The sequence below is a fragment of the Syngnathoides biaculeatus genome, chromosome 17 (assembly GCF_019802595.1).
Source record: "Syngnathoides biaculeatus isolate LvHL_M chromosome 17, ASM1980259v1, whole genome shotgun sequence".
NCBI lineage: Eukaryota > Metazoa > Chordata > Actinopteri > Syngnathiformes > Syngnathidae > Syngnathoides > Syngnathoides biaculeatus.
Genome location: NC_084656.1, coordinates 11,625,060 through 11,646,435, shown reverse-complemented (window position 1 = coordinate 11,646,435; position 21,376 = coordinate 11,625,060). Strand labels below are relative to the sequence as shown.

The 21,376-nt window shown below is 41.0% G+C and overlaps 3 protein-coding genes across 6 annotated transcripts in view; 1 reads left to right on the top strand and 2 right to left on the bottom strand.

Moving 5' to 3' along the window:
* The window catches only part of mpx (myeloid-specific peroxidase), a 23,863-nt gene extending 14,325 nt beyond the window's left edge, over window positions 1-9,538 (bottom strand). For both annotated transcript variants that reach the window (XM_061801054.1, XM_061801056.1), the window contains exon 1: window positions 9,399-9,538. Coding sequence is in view for 1 of the 2 variants with exons in the window: in XM_061801056.1 (XP_061657040.1) it covers window positions 9,399-9,424 (26 nt within the window). In the remaining variant the exon portion in view is untranslated. The remainder of the gene's footprint in view (window positions 1-9,398) is intronic.
* Window positions 9,464-14,717, top strand: sftpba (surfactant protein Ba). Of its 3 annotated transcripts, none has more exons than XM_061801059.1 (4): window positions 9,464-9,632; window positions 10,608-10,666; window positions 10,754-10,819; window positions 14,586-14,717. In XM_061801059.1, exons 1-3 carry the CDS (start codon window positions 9,464-9,466, stop codon window positions 10,808-10,810), a joined length of 285 nt encoding a protein of 94 aa, XP_061657043.1. In that variant the 3' UTR covers window positions 10,811-10,819; window positions 14,586-14,717. The 3 variants fall into 3 exon arrangements, 2 of the variants coding, with proteins under 2 accessions (XP_061657043.1, XP_061657042.1); XM_061801058.1 differs by lacking the exon at window positions 14,586-14,717 and adding an exon at window positions 10,896-11,155; XR_009792262.1 differs by lacking the exons at window positions 9,464-9,632; window positions 14,586-14,717 and adding exons at window positions 10,335-10,447; window positions 10,896-11,164.
* Window positions 11,820-21,376, bottom strand: mat2aa (methionine adenosyltransferase 2Aa). Its single transcript, XM_061801057.1, has 9 exons — window positions 21,052-21,376; window positions 17,608-17,685; window positions 16,280-16,402; window positions 15,771-15,883; window positions 15,549-15,692; window positions 14,460-14,678; window positions 13,734-13,916; window positions 13,529-13,662; window positions 11,820-13,444 (listed from the first exon to the last, which is right to left on the bottom strand). The coding sequence occupies exons 1-9, from the start codon at window positions 21,143-21,145 to the stop codon at window positions 13,342-13,344; spliced, it is 1,191 nt and encodes a 396-aa protein (XP_061657041.1). The 5' UTR covers window positions 21,146-21,376; the 3' UTR covers window positions 11,820-13,341.

Here is a 21,376-nt window from a genome sequence, read left to right as displayed (position 1 = left end):
CAAAACATGCAACTTTAATTTGACACTCTAAATTGCCGCTAGGTGTGATTGTAAGTGCGACTGTTGTCTCTCTCTAGCAACCAGTTCAGGGTGTACCCTGCCTCCCTCCTGTTGACAGCTGGGATAGGCTCCAGCACTACCAGTGACCCTCGTGAGGATAAGTGGCAAAGCAGATGGATGGATGGAAAGTCAACACAGTTTAGTCACACTTCACTGCAAGGATACTGCAGTACTGCAATCATTTTGCCCCCTACTGGTATGGTATGGTACTGAATGTGCTTTTCATTGGACAGGGATATATCTTGCATAGCTAATATTGTAAGCTATGCCATTATGTTGATGACAACTTGTGACACCAAATATGGGGGAAAAATTGCAAATTGCAATTATCTGGTGATCCTTCCATCGTGTACACTGCCTCTCCCCAAAGTCATCTGGCATACACAAGAACAAGACACAAAAATCACCCTAACTAGCGCTCTTTTTCAGGGTTGGACTCTGATGGCCCTACAGACGACCCTGGCCTTTCACCATCCAACTGCAAACATGCCGGAACATACTGGGCAAACAAAACGTGCTATTCTACTTTGTAATTCCTTTGCAAATTTACCAGTGTGATATTTTAAAGTATGTTGTGTCATTTTGCAGCGCATACCTGGATGCTGTGGGAAAGTGTTTCGATTATGTTGTAAAGTATCTACAGTTGAAGCATGATGGACTTGTGGTTAGCGTATCAGCCTCACACTGAGCTTTGTTCTCACCTTTCACTTTTTTGTGTGCAGTTTTCCATTCTTTTCTACGGGTGGTACTTCCTGCCACATTCTAGACATAAATGTAAGGGATGTTTGCCTCTTTGTGGCTTGCAGTACAGAATGTACCGCGCTTCTCGGCCAAGTCAGCTGGGATATGGTACAGCGAACTCATGACATGAAGACGAGTGTTATAGAATATGGATGGATGGATTTACTATTTCTACAGTACTGTGCGGAAGTCTTTAATTTCAATAGATTAGTTTTTTGTTCATTTGTTTTTTAGCAATACTTTGTTGATTGCTATGTTGATTATTAGGCGTTGGTGGTGCAACTGGTTAGGGGCAATGTTCCCTCTAAGCTGCGCAACTGCGCATTTGCGCACTTGTCACACACTCTCAGCACAGAGGAAAACAGATCCAGCCCAGTGAACGACAGCCTGACGTGTTTTTTCAACATGGCAGCACACTGCCTCTTACAAAGAGCTGCTGCTCAGCCACACAGAGCCAGATACCCTACTTCCTTGTTTACCTGACAGTGCCCCGGTTCGTTTTGAAGGGGTACACTCGTATTTACAAACACTGGGGTATGTAAATAATAGAAGAAAAAGTGGCGAAACTGGACGAAATTTTCTCTTTTTTGAGTAAAAAAAAGGTCTGGTTTGAAGCCAAAGTAGAAAGGACAGGATGAGATGGTGTATGATGATAAAATTCCACCTTGGCAAATCCTGATCAAGGATGAAAGCACAGACGATACATTGCACAAAAAGCTAATTCTGTATTCTAGATTTATTATTATTTTTTTGTTTCTTGATGTTTTCAGTGTAAGTTAGCAAAAAATGCAAAATTGTTCTTAAAGATTTTCTGATGGGAATGTGATCTGGACCTTTTAATTAGCCATGTAACTTCATTGTATGACACTGATTGTCCACAGTGCATACGTGTGATGTTGCTCACAGTGGTCAAGGGGTGGTCGCTCACGAGCTTGATGTGTTTGCTCAGACACATCAAAATGTCGTGGAAACATTGGTTAGGGGGTTGGCCTTACAGTTCTGAGGACCCAGGTTCAATCCCAGCCTTCAATGTGTGGTGTTTGCACGTCTTCCCTGTGCCTGTGTGGGTTTTTTTCTGGGTACTCCAGAGTCCACCCACATCCTGAAAACAGGCAGTGATTGGAGACTCTAAATTGCCCCTCGGTGTGAATGTGAGTGCGATTGTTGTCTATCTCCGTGTGCCCTGCAATTGGCTGGCAACCAGTTCAGGGTGTACCCCGCCTCCTGCCCGATTATAGCTGGGGTTGGCTCCAGCACTCCCGTGACCCTTGTGAGGAGGAGCTGGCCTCAGAAAATGAATCAAATGTTTATTATTATATAACTGGGGCCCTCGGTTTCCAACAGGCCTAACATATAATGCTTCTGAGGTAATAAATGTTACTTTCTGGTTGGGATGGTCCAAGGTTTGAGCCAAAGGGTGGGGACCATATCTTTCCCCATTTTTAAAGGATTTGAGTCGTGTACTTAGAGGTTCCAGGAAAAACAATATGGCATAAAAAACAGTGGTTCTCAAAGTGTGGTATGATGGGGAAGAAAATATATTCTTTTTTGTTAAAATTTTGAGCTTAGATTGATTTGACATCTGCATCACTCTGGCTCTCTTATGGGTTACACTACCCTAATATAAAAAAAAAAAAAAAAACTACTACTACTACTACTACTACTACTACTATCTGGTGACTCATTCACACCTGTGAAGAAATGCAAGGGACCCGTTCCCTACTCTGCAAATAAAAATGTTATCATCTTTTTTTCTTCTCCCTCTCTCGACCTCAGTCGTGTGGGGGCTGGAGGGTCAGGTGGTTCCTTTCAAATAAAAGCTGCATTAGGGCGCTCCCCACACATATTTGAGTAAGGACATTATTGACACACCAATAGCCAAATTCAAGAGAGGATGAATGCCATCACGTTTGCGTTGATTTTCTTCGCTGGTCTCAATAGCTGCGGTGAGACCGTTTTAAAATCTTGTGTTTAATATGTTGATATAAATATGTTCATAAATATAAGATATTACAAATACAGAGTAACTTCAAATGACTAGACGAGGCATTTTCTTTACAGCTCTGACTTTGAACAGCGATGGCCCAGCTGGACTCATGGCAGTAAGTTCCTTTTTCTCTTGTCATTAAAATTCATCAACATATATTCATGATTATGGGATTGGCATTTTAATAATGTATGAATTTAATATAAACATACTATTTAATATAACATTTGATACGCTGCTGGAACAGTGGATGAGACACACACAAATGCCGTGTTTTAATCTATTCACCTTTACTTTTGACCAGAATAGCCAGACAAATAAACTCATGTTCAACCCTTAGGAGACTCTTGTTGTAATACTGAACATAATCATTTTAAATGCAACCCCCCCCCCGCTTTCTCTATATAGTATTTTAAATAATAATATGCCACCGTAATATACTTTCATTTGATTATATTTTAGTGCAGCTGTCATCATTACCAACCTGTCTATTCATTATTTGGATTAAATGATATATTTAACTACTTAATTATTGTAATCCATATCCATTTTCCAAGACGCTTATCCTCACGAGGGTTGCGGGAGTACTGAAGCCTATCCCAGCTAACTTTGGGTACATCACAGTAGGAGGAATGGCTTCATTTTTAACATTTATATTTATAATAATGATACAGGGGCTGTATATGTAATATTTCATTGATATTGCATTTATTTAATTATCCCCCCCACCCACAGTAAGGCCAATGCTTCCATTACTTTTCTTTTGTGATTAGCTCATAGCGTTTACGGGGTTTTGGGATTTTATAAGGGGCATAAAGTGAAGAAAATAGGTATTTGAACACCCTGCTATATTATACGTTCTCCCACTTAGAAATAATGGAGGGATCTGAAATTTTCATCGTAGGTGTATGTCCATTTGTGCAAGATAGCTTGAAGACTGAGCCATTTCTGTCCAAAAAGCTCAGCAGGTAGTAAGAAGAATACATTTGAATCTCATAATTTGTTCAGTTGCAATGCTTCTGATGCTTTATTTTTCTGCTGTTCCTTAAAAAAAATAAGAAAGGTCATCTGCACTCATGTGGGGCTTTAAGACATTTGTTTGGAAGAGAATGGTCACATGGGGGTTTGTCCAAATACAGCAGATGATACAGAGGAGCAATCCGGTGCTTGTCTGGCCCGGTACCTTGTCAGGCATCCACTTTGTCTGATTATGCATCAGTACAATCATGTTTAGAGCATTAAGACAAGTTAGACATTTTTATCATGTGCAAAAACTAAGCGTGAATGTGCTTTTGTTTGTTCTTCATAAGAGGAAAACATGTCCAAAAAAGGGGTGAAAACGCAGCAAAAATGGCCTCTAACAGATTAGTACTCTACAATAACTTATATAACTTCCAAAGTAGAGTTCCAAAAGTCATAGTGTACAATCTTAACAAAACTATAAAAGTGGAAAAAAAAAAAACCCCAAAAAACAAGCGTTTAAAGATGCCCAAAACTTTAGAGTTTTCAGTTAGAATATGCATAACAGTAAGTTTTCAGTTCAAGTGAACCTCACATTTTTTTTTCTCTAACTGTTTGGCTTTGTGGCTTTTTCTGTCACTTATCCCAGCCCTTAGCAAGGGCTGCTAAGATTCAATGAAGAATAAAGAACTAAAGTTGCTCGAAATATTTCCACTCTGGTGCAGGGTTGTATGAGTCCAGCTTCACTTGTATGCATTATAAATTAAAGTGTACAGCTTTTCTGTTTTTACATTGTTTTTAAATGAATGTTAAAAAACTGTGCGATGTTTCAAGGGTGATTTTCTTTGTTTCCTACGCGATCTGTTCAGAAAATGGTCACAGCTGAAAATCGTATAAGATGAGCCTCTTCAATATTTTGATCGCAGGTCCTTGTGTGTGGTCAAAGCAAATATAGCCAGTGTGCGTATCCTATAGAGAGACTCTTTTTGCACAGTAGTACAGTGATGGCCCAGTAGGACTACCACTACTAGTAAAAGAACACATTGCACATTGTGTGAAGTCTATTGACAGTACAAGTATACAGTAAAGAAAATAAGTATTTCAACACCCTGCTATTTTGCAGGTTCTCCCACTTAGAAATCATGGAGGGGTCTGAAATTTTCATCATAGGTGCATGTCCACTGTGAGAGAGATCATATAAAAAGAAAAATCCAGAAATCACAATTTATGATTTTGTAACGATTTATTTGTGTGATACAGCTGCAAATAAGTATTTAAACACCTGAAAAAAACAACGTTAATATTTGATACAATGGTCTTTGTTTACAATTACAGAGGTCAAACGTTTCCAGTAGTTGTTCATCAGGTTTGCACACACTGCAGGAGGGATTTTGGGCCACTCCTCCACACAGATCTTCTCTAGATCAGACAGGTTTCTGGGCTGTTGCTGAGAAAGATGGAGTTTCAGCTCCCTCCAAAGATTTTCTATTGCGTTTCGGTCTGGAGACTAGCTAGGCCACGCCAGAACCTTGATATGCTTCTTATGGAGCCACTCCTTGATTTTGCTGGCTGTGTGCTTCGGGTCATTGTCATGTTGAAAACCCAGCCACGACCCATGTTCAATGCTCTGACTGATTGAAAGAGGTTGTTCCCTAAAATCTCACAATACATGGCCGTGGCGATCCTCTCCTTAATACAGTGCAGTCGTTCTGTCCCATGTGCAGAAAAACACCCCCAAAGCATGATGCTACCACCCCATGCTTCACAGTCGGGATGGTGTTCTTGGGATGGAACTCATCATTCATCTTCCTCCAAACACAGTTGGTGGAATTATGATCAAAAGGTTCAATTTTGGTCTCATCTGACCACAAAACCATCTCCCATGACTCCTCTGTATCATCCAAATAGTTATTGGTAAACTTAACATGTGCTGGTTTAAGCAGGGGAATCTTCCGTGCCATGCCTGATTTCAAACCATGACATTTTAGTGTATTACAACAGTCACCTTGGAAACGGTCATCCCAGCTCTTTTCAGGTCACTGACCAAGTCCTGTTGTGTAGTCCTGGGCTTTTTCCTTCCTAAGGATCACTGAGACCCCACGAGGTGATATCTTGCATGGGGCTCCACTCCGATTGAGATTGACCATCATGTTTAGCTTCTTCCATTTTCTAATGATTGCTCCAACAGTGGAGCTTTTTTCACCAAGCTGCTTGGAAATTTCTCCGTAGCACTTTCCAGCCATGTGGAGTTGTACAATTTTGTCTCTGGTGTCTTTGGACAGCTCTTTGGTCTTGGCCATGTTACAAGTTTGAGTCTTACTGATTGTATGGGGTGGACAGGTGTCTTTATGCAGCTAACGACCTCATACTGGTGCATCTGATTCAGGATAATACATGGAGTGGAGGTGGACTTTTAAAGGTAGACTAACAGGTCTTTGAGGGTCAGAATTCTACCTGGTAGACAGGTGTTCAAATGCTTATTTGCAGCTGTATCACACAAATCGTTAAAAAAAAAATAAATAAATCATACATTGTGATTTCTGGATTTTTCTTTTTAGATTATCTCTGTCACCGTGAACATGCACCTACAATGAAAATTTCAGACCCCTCCATGATTTCCAAGTGGGGGGAACTTGCAATATAAAGGTGTTCAAATACTTGTTTTCGTCACTGTATGTCATCCAGTTCGCATTAGGTTAAAATGTATAGTGTGATTGACGCAAAGAACCTCAGTAAATTTGTTCCTAATGTCGTATCTGGTGTGTGATATCTTGTGATTTGATGATATATTCCTTTATTCTGTGTCTTTGTGCCCAGGCTGGGAGCCCTTGTGAGGACTGCACTAAAATAATCAACCTCCTCATTGACCTGCTTTCCAACACGGAACTCCAGGTGAATGCATTCCTGATCAGTACTTCCTTATCTGCCCACTGTACACACCGCTATCATGCGGAGTTGGTTTCAAAGAAAAGAACAATTCTGCAGCAAATCCTTGGAATTTTGTTCGGCACACGTTTACGTCAATTGCAGCTGTGGGATGTAAATAATTTGGGATTACACAATGTACACTATGCAGTTTATCTTGAACCAAACGTGCCTCTGACACACGTATACACTGGACAATGTTTCTGTTGGCCTCGTGAAGTCTGCATCCGAAAGTGGGAGTGATAAGTGGTGGAAAAATGGATGGATGGATGGATGGATGGATGGTCACTGGCATAAACGACACATTTCTTACAGAAAGAGATCACACAGGGCATTGGCAACCTGTGTGACCACCTGCCTGGGAAAGCCAGCATGGCTGCATTCTGCAAGGAGGAGCTGGAAAAGATCCTTCCGGTGGCCGTCAGCTTCATTACTGTCGTAGCGGTGTGTTTGAGGGCCATCATACTATTTTAATGCGCTTCACTTTTGCATGTTAATATACAGTCAGTTCCACTCTGTCTGTCTGTCTGTCTGCAGAAGCCAGGGGACGTTTGTAAAATCATGAGGCTGTGCGGCTCAAACGAGCGGCAGAAAACACTTGGCAATTTGGTCACCGAGGGCCTCCAGCTGGCTACTACGCAAAAAAATGTAAGTGAAGAAGAAGAAGAAGAAGCACTTTTCAACAATGGATGATAATCATCATCATTTAAAACTGTTGTTTTGTTAGGGGAAACCAGTATCACCATGCTCATTCTGCATCTTTTTCATCAAGACACTGGACGACTTGCTGCCCAAAGAAAGGACTGAGGTGGGGAAGTATTACACACCAACTAGACACTTAATTAGGTACACCTTACTAACACAAGATTTCGAGTAATCCTCAGATGGTCATGAATCACTGTCACCATTCACAAATTCATATTTTCCACGTTTTTTTTTCCCTGTAGAACCTCTCCAGCCTTTTGATGAAAAACTCAATGTAAATTCAAATTCTATCCAGTTTTTGCCCCTTTCTGCAATGCTGTAAAATGCCACAGCATTGCACCAAAACCCAAGTCTAAATCGGAAACGAGTACAGAATTAGTCAAGAAGTGGACGAAAGGAACATATCTCTACTGACAGATAAACTATGTACATCTCGGAGGAACTAAGTTTAGCCTGGGTTATTAAGAGAAGTTACTGAGTGTCTGTGACATTTTCCCCCCTAAATCAATCATTTATTCATTCATTTTCAAGGGTAATTTTGTGACATGACTGCAATCATATTAAACTCTTTTGGGATCATGGTGGCACGGTGTCTGCCCTCAAAGTTCAGAGGTGCAGGGCTTCAAATCTGGGTTCTGGTCTTCCTGTGTGTAGTTTAGATATTGTCTTCATAACTGTGTGGGTTCCTTCCCACATCCCAAAGACGGAGATTAATCAATCAAAGGCTCAAAAAAAAGATCTGTTGGTGTAAATGTGAGTGGGAATTAATGCTCGGCTGGTGATCAGTTCAGGGTGTATCTCGCCCAAAAGTCATCACACCCGCTACCGTTGTGAGAATGAGGGGAATGGAGAATGAATAAATGTTGTGGGATCATAGTTTATGGTATAATTACATTTTAACCCAGTCGTTCTCAAATGTTTTACACCAAGTAGCACCTTAAAAAAATGCTTTTGCTCTCTAAGTACCATGACTGACATATTAAATAATCAAAATATTAAGTCAACTGATAATTGTTCATCAAAAATGAGAAAGTGTATGTCAACTCCGATTTCCTCCAAAAACATTAATTGGACACTCTAAATTGCCTCTAGGTGTAATTGTGAGTGCGGCTCTTTGGGATGTGGTTTGGCCGTGATGGCTGAGTGTTTTACTTTGACATGTTTTCTAACTGGCGGAACGGTGGGTCAGCTGTAAAGTGTTGGCCTCACAATTCTGAGGTCTCGGATTTGATCCCGGCCCCACATGTGTGGAGTTTGCATGTTCTCCCCGTGCCTGCGTGGGTTTCCTCCGGGCACTCCGGTTTTCTCCCACATTCCAAAAACATTAATTGGACACTCTAAATTGCCCCTAGGTGTAATTGTGAGTGCGGCTGTTTGTCTCGATGTGCCCTGCGATTGGCTGGCAACCAGTACTTAAATTATTCAATCAAAAATGAAATGCACATTAAAGTTAAATGAAAATTGTATTTCCAATAAATCTTTTACAACTGTAGTTAAAAAATGTACAGTTGACTGTCATGTAGTGGATTAAAAAAGAAATGTAAACAGGCTGCTATGTGTAGGCACAACCTTCATTTTAACACGTCTGATTGTATTTCATGTAGTAAATTTTCCTTTAATTCAGAGATTGTTTTCTAAACCACTAAAGGAAACCGGCGCGGCACTAGTAACACACTTTGAGAATCACTAGTTTTAACTACTGTACTCATGCAGGCAATCATAAACAGGACTGCATCAAGTCACGGTCAGATGAAACAAATATGCTCATTATTATTTTGAAGTGGAATGAAACAGCACTGCACTATGCAAAGAGACATTTCTAATCTTTCACTTATCTTATTTATCCACATAACAGGATTCCAACTTTAAAAATAGCTTTCGGCATATACCACTCCATCATTGCAAACTCCTGCCAATAATAAAATGTATTGTCAGACTTCTACGTACTCTAATAGTGTCAACAAAAACTGAGTGAAGGCAGAATGTCTTTGACACGGCGCTAATATTGGAATCTTATTACCTTGTACCCAATAAAGTGTCCAGCATCTCATCTGTTCAGCTGCGTTGCAGGAGGCCGTGGTGGAGATGATGGAGGTCGTCTGTCAAATCATGCCCATCTCCTACCGCGATCAATGCGAGGTGGTCATCGGCACGTTCAGCAAGACGCTGCTGGACGCCCTCCTGAGCTACGCCACCCCGAAGGCCATCTGCTCCCTCATCCGCCTGTGCCAGAGCCAGGAGGGTCCTCCCGTTGGTCAGTCATCCTGTCATGCACTAAAAGTCTACCCAGTGTTGTGGAATCTGGAAAGAAAACATGACCAAATACTTTCACTGTATTCGATAAAGAGCATTTGAGATATACCTGTTTCTAAACCTCCATGTACTGTCATACACTTCTTTGACATAAATGCTTTTAGTAAATGTAAATGTTTGTGTAATGTAAAGCTAAATGACCCCATCGACATGACCTCAGATTCTCATTCGGATTTACAAAACTTTAGTGATCCCGGTGCGGCGTTTGCGGCTTCCAGGTCCAAGTAGCCACAATAAACAAACATGATAAACAATTCGACAAATACACTACGGGACTAGCAGTTATCAAATCAAGTAACCTTCCCATACATTTGGTGTTTGAACACTAAACTACAAAAATGGCTGTTTCTCAACAATTACAACAACAACAAATAGACTTACTAAAACGGTAGATTGAGAGTGTGTTATCGTAATTTTCACTGATGTTTCAAATAATCGAGATATCATGCACAATTGAGTTAAAAAAAATAATAATGTAAACGAACGTACACAATTTTCCGGCTTAGCGTCGTCGTAAAAAATGAAGACTGTCCTAGTTTAAGCCAATTAGCATTGGGATATGGGATGATGAATAGCGATGAAGAATAATTTTACGTTTAAGCTGTAACTTTATCATTAGCATCTTGATAGCAATAAAGTAAATAAACTTGTAGTATTTCAACTAGCCATCCGCTATGCAGATAGTAAATTAAAGAAAATCCTACACCTGTCAGCAACACAACTCGTCATTTATGCTAATGCTTACCTTAAACGCAAGTGGGGTAATCCAACTCTCACGTTCTACACCGTGGCATAACACTAAGAACAAAGGAAACAAAACATAATGAACGGAATACAAAATGTATTGGATACGGTTTGGGACCGAACTGTACCATTCTAATTACGTTATGAATACATTTTGTCTCCCCACCTCCAGACCCCTGCACTCTTGCAGCATACAGGTGCAGAGACCTGCAAACCTCTCTGAAATGCGGGGTAAGTCATACACACTTAAAATATATATATATATATATATATTACTGTACATATAAATCAAAATAATGTTATTTCCACTCCGCGTAGACACTGTTCTACTGTCAAAGATTTGCCTGGAAACCTCTCAGCGACAACAGTCTCTAAAGAGATCAGGTAGATGTGATCAAATAATTAACTTTAATCATGACGTGAAAAACATAAAGCCATATTTTTTTTATTTTTCTGTCAGGCTGGAATTGAGCATGAGTCAGCACGCGTGACTTTGAGCTAGGTGTTGCAGCTTTTAGAACTACAGATGTTTTCTCAACTCATGTTTTTTTTCTTTTTTGTCTGCTTTTTTTAATTTTCTGATTTGATATCTCGAGGCATTATTTTCTCTCTCTCTTTCTAAGGATTTGTTTGTATTGAAGGAAGTGTGACATTTTGTCATTAGGATTACCAGGACAACCCCCCCCCCAAAAAAAAAAAAAAACAGCAGCACCAGCATGTGCATCTGGAATAAAAGGCCAATGAGAGAGAGTGATAGATCTTGGCTCAAATAAAAAAAAGTGTATTGTATGTCTTAAGAGGTTTTTTATTTTTTTTTTTTTATGTTCATATCTTTAACACAAATCTGTGATTCTATCAACTGAGGAATAAAAATCACCAAACCATCTCATGGTTGCAATATCATTCCTACTCTAGAACATTTGTATTAAGATAAAACTTTCGGCAGGCATCAAAACATTTGGCACATCTGCCTCACATTTGAGAGGTTCTGGTTCAAATCTCAGTTCTGGCCTTCCAAAGTCAAGTTTATTTCTTCTCCACATGCTTGCGCAGCTTTTCTCCTGTGTTTGGCCAGGATAGATAAGGCTCCTGCTCACCTCTGACCCTTATGAGGATAGACGCAGTACAAAATTGATCATCAGATTTTTAGGCAAACCTGAATCACTGAACTTTGGGGGAAAAAAGATGTGACACATATTCCAAATTGCACAAGCAAAGAATGTGGTTTATTTCGAGCGTTGTTTTGATGGAGTAGCTCAACAGCAGGTCAAGACTCATGAGGATGAAACAGTAAACAACAAAGGAAAAGATGGGGGAGTGTGAATGGAAATGCAGAATATAAGAAAAGGCACTTACACAATCAACAAGCACACACTGACGTCCATCTTTTTCTTCACAGAATAATTTAATCAGGGTAAATGTGGGAGATCCCATGTAAACAGGCTGGTTTCTCTGTACAACACCAGCCAATTAAGGTCTTCCCCATCTTGTGGATGTAAACATAAACGTCAACAGTTGGGAAGTCATTTTACCTGATGAGTCAGCATACAAGCTGTTTGCGCCACCAATCCGTGGCTCTATTGAAGTTTCTCTGTAGTACACTCCAGGAACCACAAGGAGTGTTCAACACAAAGAAATCAAACAGACTGCGCTTGCCAAAATTCTTTCACATTGCATGTTGAAGCCCAGATCCAGTGGCACCGGTAGACCTATTTTAGGATTCAATTCCCCTAAACAAATATTGTTCTCCACAACATCCCTGCCAAATTACTAGGACGGTTTCCTCCACCCCGTCCCGCGTTGTTACCTTTTCACACGGAAGCGAGATACAAGTCAAAGCTTGCATTGACACGCAGTGTGGAAGAGGCTAACGTTGCTGTCTGACAGGTACATTAAATTTCATACTATACAATGTGGCTAATGACACCACGTCCAATGATCTGATTAGGGCATGGTGAATTGCTGTGTGAAACCGCTTTGCAATGTTGTGTAAAAGGAAAAACCAAGGAAGTACCAAGTAGTCATTATCTTTGGTCAGGCGGTCAGTAGTATTTCATAATGCAAAAAAATCTCATTCGGGCAGAAACATGACGACGTTGTGCCGAAACGAGTCTTTGGAGCGAACATGGTGACGAGTGATAAACAATCTGTGATTTGTTGCGATGCATTTTCTTGCCTGTCAAAAATAAACGTGACTCATTCATTCGCAAATCACAGAAATGCGTTGGATACCGTGTGGGTGAAGATCGCGGTACAGGTCACATCCAATTGGGAGCAAAGTATGAGAAGCATGCGCCATTCAACGAGTTCAACCTGATGTTGTTTTATCCAGCGATGCGAAAGTAATTCCACGCAGAATGTCTCTTTTACGTGTGATGTAACAAGCAGGAAGTCAACATATTCTGTTGCTGTTGACAACGATTTCGGTCCCTGGACAGTCAAGACATTCCAATATCATGTACGGAGGCAGTGCCACATGACAAAGGCAAGCACCTCCCCCAATAAACAAGCTAGGCTACTCTGTAATGACACCAACAACAATTAACCTCGTTTAGGATGATCTCTTGACATTTGGAGCGATACAATAAAATAAAAATTAAAAAATGGAGTGATACTTTTGTGAAGCCCAACACAGCCAAAATGGTCATTAGCAGCTTCTGACTTCTCTGTAATACGTCAGAAATAAAATGGCGTGAAGGAAACTGACTATAGCTATGCGCCAGATTGGCTTGGAGTGTAATCTCGACACGTAGCCAGTTGAACAGGCAGACAAAATGGCTGAAGACGAAAAACATAGTGCAATGGAGGTGACAGTGATGGGGCTATTTGTGCAGAAGAAGAGGAGGGCAGGAAGTGGTGAACACACAGACTTTCTGGAGGTGATAAGCAAACCAGGAGGTGGGGATTTAGTATTTCAGCTCCTTGGGAACCTCCCATGAAAACAGGACACGACCGAAGTGACCGTAAGCTGCAGTGCGCTGGTAGATGGGCTTCTTTAGGTCCAACTCCCTGCCGAGCGAACAAATACTAATTGTGGGTAAGTCCTCAAAATGAAAATGTGCCAATAGAAAGGCAAGAAATCGGCAAGGATACCTCACAATCACTCCTGGACGCAGGTCAAAATTCTTCCTTACGATGTCCAGCAGCTCACTTTCATTCTTCTGGGAAGTGCCGTAGTGGAAGATGGAGATGGAGAGCGGATGAGCCACCCCGATGGCGTAGGACACCTACGGCAATTTTGGTTAAGGCACAATTCTTACGGTGGTTGGCGGTGATTGGCGCTGTGCTTCACTCTCACCTGGACCAAAACACGCCTGCACAGTCCCGCTTTCACCAGCGACTTGGCCACCCAGCGAGCCGCGTAGGCGGCGGAGCGGTCCACCTTGGTGTAATCTTTGCCAGAAAAAGCGCCCCCTCCGTGGGCTCCCCAGCCTCCGTAAGTATCGACGATGATCTTGCGCCCAGTCAGACCGGCGTCACCCTGCGGGAGCCAACCGGTGTATTTGCATAACAGCGACACAGGCTAATGACTATTTGCTCAACTGCAGCAAGTGCTCAGCATTTCTAAGATGTAATGCATTTTTTAGAGTTGAGGTCATTATTGAGTTTATTGCATTTTATAGTAATATTTATTAATATATATTTTCTATCACCTTTTTTTCACAAATGAATATGGCCTCTTTTGTTGCACCGTTTTTTTTTTTTTTAGTTGAGGCGAAAGATTTATTTGCTGAATTACACTGCAGATGAGGCACAACATTTATAAAATGGAAAATCACTTTTTTACAATATTAAAACTGAACGACGCATCTGCTAATTAACTGAGGGATGGCATTTATTAGAATGGCACTAGGTCACAGTTTTACTGAGCGAGTTGCATCACATTTTTTTATAGTGTCTGAGATGAGGGGTTTATTTGTTGAAGTAGAGGACGCATCTGTTGATTAGATCAGAATCCTCTATTGGGGGAAAAGCAGGATTTTTGAGATCAAGGAAGTCAAAAGAAGAGCGTTTCACGTCTCACCTGTGGCCCCCCGATGACGAAGCGACCGCTGGGCTGCAGGTGATAGACGGTGTTGTCGTCCAGGTAGCCAGGAGGGACCACCGTCTTGACCACCTGCTCCTTCAGACTGCGACGCATCTCTTCCAGGTTGACGAGCTCGTCGTGCTGCACGGAGATCACAATGGTGTGGACGCGCAGCGGCACCACGGCGCCACGGTCCTGTCGATATTGGACCGTCACCTGTCGGGAGAACACGGTGGCGGTTAATGAACACAAAACGTCATGGCTAATTGAAGGTCCACATTTGATGTAGTCCACGAAAGCAAACGAAATGACACTCTCTACTGCACGTCTTGCTGAATGGATTTGTTGTTTTCATTGTGACATAAAAGCGTGACCAAAATTTGCACTTTTTTCCAGTTATTCCAACAAATTTCTTAACAGAAAATAAACAATACTTGTGCTATATACTTAACTAGTTTGTCAGTAATTTGGGCTTCTATCTTCTTGTTTTAAGCAAGCAATCTTTTATTTTGAAGGGTACACACTGGAACTCAGCATTTTGACATGAAAAAACTTCACATGACACCAGTGAATTTTTACAACAAAAGTAATGGAACCAAATACTAAAAAAATAAAAAAAATAAAATAAAATTAAAAAAAAAAAACATTGATGCCGTCCAATGAGACACAAAGTTAGAGTTTGTGACACTTTCTTATGCCGGGTTGGCGAACGCTAGGCATCAAAACTGGGAACCAATTTTTTATTTTTTTTTCCCAACAAGCCCGAAAGTATCAGAATGTGAGTTCTGATTCCAATCTGCTCAGATGCCCAACACTAGAAGCCATCTCTTGTGCTCCATGCACTGGCTGAGATGCGTCAGACGGATGCCCTTATATAGGCACATGAGGGCGTGGTTTATGCAGATTACATCTTGCAGGCATGAACTTTTCAATCAAAATGAATTATGATTTGCGAAAATAAGCACAGTGGTGCACAGAAAATTAGCTGATACACACGTCATGAATCTGATGGTAATTTTGCATATATGCTCAGCCTGTGGGGCTGAGAGCGAACATTTCTACGCAGGCCCGTTGTTTGCGTGTGACCTGAGTTTTGGAATCTGGTCGGAGCCACGGCAACGTTCCGTCACGGCGTAGCTCGGCCATCTTGGCGTTGAGCTTGTGGGCCAGAACGATAGTGAGAGGCATGCATTCCTCCGTCTCATCAGTGGCATATCCGAACATTAGACCCTGCGGACGTCATCTTGGGATCAGTTACACATTACAACACGAACAGTGGAAGTCCACACTCGCATGGCTTCTTCAGACCTGGTCACCGGCACCCACGTCCTCCTCTTTGCGGTCCAGGTGAACGCCTTGAGCGATGTCTGAGGACTGCTGCTCCAAAGCCACCAGCACATTGCAGGTCTTGTAGTCAAATCCTGCAGTGAACAAGCAAGTCTCAATCTTATTGCGTAGTAGTCGACGGTTGAAATATTTGTCATCGCAACTTCAAAACGCTCAATTACAAGTAGACCTGTGTCGGTAGCGGAGTTGGCGTGAATGGCACCCAGTTCGATAACCATTGATTGCACCCCCCGAAATGATCACTGACGGAACTGGGAAAAATTGGGATTTTGGGGAGGGAGGGGGGGACAAAACAAGAGGTAGCCCTAATTCTATGTGTTCTGAATGTCCTGTTAAAAGTGTGTAAACAATGTAAACATGATTCCTAATGCCGTCTTTTTAAATTAGTATTTGTTGTTTTAAAATACTCCCAGACCATAAGTGACCCCCACACTGAAAAAGTTTTTTTTTTTAAAGATTTTTAAGTTCACCTTTGGAGGAATCGTCATAGCCAATGTGCTTGATTGTCTCTCGCACAATCTTCTGGTAGTCTACCACAGCCCGAGAGGTGATCTCACCAGCCAGCAGGATCATCCCCGTTTTAGCGACCGTCTCTGTAAGTGCGAAAGAGATTAGCCTAAATCTGAAGTCTACCAGAACCAGAAGTACAACAAAGAAGCGGTGTGGTTTTGAAACAAATGTGGAATGTTCAACTTGTGTCAACACATCCTTTGAAAGAACTTAAAACGGAAATCTTTTCTGAGCGTGAAAAACATCCTGAAAGAAGGAATGTTTTTGAGGGGTTTTTGGGGTTTGGGAGAAAAAAAAAAAAAAAAAAAAAAGAGCTGCAGGACATGTTCCGTGCCCATTTTATGAAGACACAGCTCACAAACACATCAAATGGATTTCGGAGAGTCTTAGTAAGTTTCTGGGGGCTTAACAACTAACAGTGACATTTTGTTTTCTTTTTAGTGACTCTACCGATGAAAATTTTAAAAATTTCCAGACATATCAAAGGTCCACATTAAAGGGGGGAAAAAAAATACAACATACAAGCATTTCATCCATCCATCCATCCATCCATTTTCTTAGCCGCTTATCCTCACGAGGGTTGCGCGAGTGCTGGAGCCTGTCCCAGCTGTCAACGGGCAGGAGGCAGGGTACACCCTGAACCGGTTGCCAGCCAATCGCAGGGTACATGGAAACAAACAGCCGCACTCACAACCGCACCTAGGGGCAATTTATCGAGTGTCCCATTAATGTTGCATATTTATTGGGATGCTGAAGGAAAATCCACACAGGCACAGGGAAAACATGCAAACTCCACACAGGCGGGTCCAGGATCGAACCCGGTAGCTTTTATGAGAACAACAGTAAAATGAGAAAAAAAAAATAATTAGAAGAAAAAAATTAATGAAAATAAAATTGTAATATGATGAAAATGCTGTGCTATTGTGACAATTAAGTCTCAACTTTAATAATAAGCCTGGAAAAATATAAGAAAAACGTCATATGTGAATAAAAACGGAATTTTATCAAAATATTTGTGCTGCCACAAGAAAAAAAGTCAGAATGTGACAAGAGTTAAATTGCAATTTTAATAACAAAATGTATTATCAAAAAAATGCATTATGCAGGAGTAAAGTTGCAATCTTAACCCTAGAGAACCCAAGACATCCAAATCCTCTTTTATGTACTAACTAAATTAATCAATAAGCAAAAACCTCACATTTGGAAAAATGTACTAATTTAGATATGTGACCCCATTGGTTCTCTAAGGTTAATAACAGTGTGATATTAAAAGAGTCAAATAACTCACCACATGCTACCTTGGCATCTGGATCTTGGCTGAGATGCGCATCCAGAACAGCATCGCTAATTTGGTCACAAATCTTATCTGTAGAATGACAAACATAATTACAAGATGTTGTACACCAGGAGTGTCAAACTCATTTTTGGTCTCGGGCCGTTAAAACATCGAAACCATATCAATGTTTCATCACCAAATGATATTATCACCATTACACAACAAATCGAGGGATGACGAGTTTGAAAATAAGAAGACAAGGATAATAGTTTCAATTATTGCTTGACTAGTTGACAACAGCAAAATGCAACATCTTAATATTATTGTATATTATTATGACATCTGGAATGCAGGTACAAATTTTTTTTGAAAAAAAAAAAAAAAAAAACAGTTGTTGACGAATATGATTTGCCTTTCTTGGCCACATAAAATGAAGTAGCAGGCTGCATCTGGCCCTCGGACCTTGGGGTTGACATCTTGTTCTACGCAGAAAATAATAACTCAAAGCATTTTTGTTCTTGTAAGTACAGAAACCCACTGGGAAAACCTTTTTTTTTTTTCCAACATCAGAACATTCTGTTTTGATTAGCTTTCGAAATATAGTTGTTTCTATTTCTGTGATGTACAACTGCACTACTTCCTTTGAAACTCATTGTTTCCAAAATACGAGAAACCACTCAGAGCATGATGCAACTCATAGCAGTACTCCATGATGTAACATATCACATTACTCCCTACCTACAGTTGTTTTCGTTCAGTGTAGAGTATTACACAATAAAGAAAACATATGTGTCATGCTGGCTCGTATCGCTGCTATAGGACAGGTTCAACCACTCTCTAGCGTACTTTGGTAAAGTCACTGGATCCATTCGAGTCTTTAAAACAAATTAAGACCAAGTGACTTCATTGCAGTAACAAACTAATATCAGTAAGTCACTTGTGGCATCTAAAACACCACGTTTAAAAGCTGATGTACGAAAATGTGATATTTTGAGGTTAGAAACAGTGGACAAAAAAAACTTCCCTAGCAGTGTAAAAATATGAAGAAAAAAAAAAAGCAATAACCAATCACCGATCCAATTACAAGATGGAGCAAGGAATCTATTTAAATGATCCCTGTTCGGTGATTGCCAATTTATTGAGCATATCACAAATCTTACATTTGAATAATCTCCCGGCCCACCAACACACAAAATTGTCGCAAAATGTGGATACACAAATCATTATTATATATATGTATATATATATATCAATTATTTTTTATTTGATCCATCTGTCTTTATATGCCACTGCCATAAAGAGATGAATGAAAAAATTACTAGCTGTAAATCCATCCATCCAACAATTTTTTTTTTTACGCTTGTACTCACAAGGGTCGTGGGGCATGCTGGAGCCCATCCCAGCTGTCACCAGGCAGGAGGCGGGGTACACCCTGAACTGGTTGCCAGCCAGTCACAGGGCACATCAAGACAAACAGCCACACTCACAATCACACCTCGGGGCAATTTAGAATGTCCAATTAATGTTGCATGTTTTTGGGATGCGGGAGGAAACCGGAGTCCCGACACGGAGATAACCCACGCAGGCATGGGGAGAACATGCAAACTCCACACAGGCGGGTCCGGGATCGAACCCGGGACCTCAGAACTGTGAGGCCAACGCTTTACCAGCTGATGCGCCGTCCTGTCCTTAGCTGTAAATATTTTCATCAATTAAGTGAAATTTATAAATACACATACAGTCGGTGCGATCCCCTTGTAATGTTGTTGGCACGGTAACGAGTGTATCCAGTCGCAGTTGCGTTGCCAAGATAGGGCCCAATGAAATATAAGCAATAAAAACAGCATGTGATTGTATTGTGGGATCAGAATACTGTACAAGATTTTATTGCAGTAGTCTGACAGTGCAAACCTCAAAGAGCAAACTTGTCTTTTTTAAAAATCTTCATTCACTTCATTACTACATCATAAGATAAGATAAAAATATGTATAAATACTACAATATAAAAATAAACTACCTTTTGGATTCAGATATGTGCATGATGGTGACGCGGAGTAAATGTCTTTCTCGGAGTCGATCAATTAGGTCACTGATCGGATCAGCGAAATATGACATGAAAACCGATCAGCCGATCAACAAAAAAAATGCCAGTTATTGTCCGATTATTATTAGGCGTATCAAATCGGTGTAAATTCTACTTTCAGTATTTTTTTTTATGGAAAAAAGGAAGTGTTTGTTGCAGGGTTTATTTCTGAGTTGGAAAACAACATTTGCATGGAAATTAAAAGCTTTTCATGGTCCCTCTTCGCAATCAGAAACAGCTGTGAATTATGACATCAAAACCAGTCACCAAAAATGGCAATAACTGGACGATCTGATCAGGCCTATCAAGTTGGTGTAAAGCCCAAAAATGACATAAAAAATGTCATAACTAGGCGGCACGGTGACAACTGCCTTAGAGAGCCTGCTTCACATTTCTGAGGACCGGGGCTCAAATACCAGCCCCAACTTTGTGGAGTTTGCATGTTCTCCCAGTGCATTTATGGCTTGATAGTATATAGTAGATTGATTGAACTCTAAATTGCCCATAGGTGTGAATGTGAGGACGAATGGTTGCCTGTTTGTATGTGGCCTGTGATTGGCTGGCAACTCAATCCAGCATGTACCCTGCAGATAGGTGGAATAGCCTGAAGCACTCCCACGACCCTTGTGAGGATAAGCCGCTCAGAAAATGGATAGATGGATAACTACAATTATAGTAGTGAAATAACTAAATAATACATAAACGCAAATTATTAGCAGAATAAAAAGGCATAAAGAAACTGACAAAAAGACGAGAGATAGTCAATTTACTTGTCACTATCCTGGAAATTTGAAAGGATCCTTCCAATAAATGTAATCATTTTCCTGGACTTTTAGTGCTCGTCAATTTTCCTGTCATTGCGAATCGAGCGGGAAGCTAACCGGAGACAGACGACTCGCCAAACAGGAAGAGCGTGATGATTTACGAGGCTGATGCTTTATTATGATGTCCCAGCGCCTTTCTAACCCTGAGAACTGCCTTAAACAAAGTTAAATATCCATTTATTTTACATGGCCTGCTAATGCTAATATGGATATACTAGCTCGACTAAAGTTAAAAATGTTTTCAATAAAACGTCCTTGTGATTGACAGGCACCGTCCGTATCTTAACTCGCTAGCTAACAGCTGTTTTGTTTCCACCCCTATGATAGTTGGATAAAAGTCAATAAAAGAAACATTCAATATAACTTTATGTAAATGTTGCAAATGCACAACAGTGCTATGCCTTATGAAAAAAGACGAGCCACATGAACGGTAATGTGGCGTGTCTCGTTCATTTAAAGCAAGATGCTGTCAAGCTACAATTACAGTATGAACAATTTTTTTTCGTTTGTGTCCGTGTGTGCGGGTGGGAGTGAGGGGGGGGGACTCACCGGGATGCCCTTCTCCCACAGATTCCGACGTAAAGAGGAAGCAGTCGTCGTCTATGGACGAGTTGTTATGGAAACCGTTCAACTCGCCGTTCATCTTGACCACTGTTAGCTAGCAAGCTAGGCGTTTGGATGGCAATAGGAGGGAAAAGCACGCGGCCTTTATCCGCCTGTGTCTGCTGTTCCGACACACAAATCCAAACGACGACCCGGCGCGAGTGGGGATCTGTAAAATGCTAACTGGTCTGACTGCTCGGATAATTTCAAGTGAGGAGGCAGGAGGGGCCTGCCCTGCTTCGAGTGCAGTGCCTCCACGTGGCGCAGATGG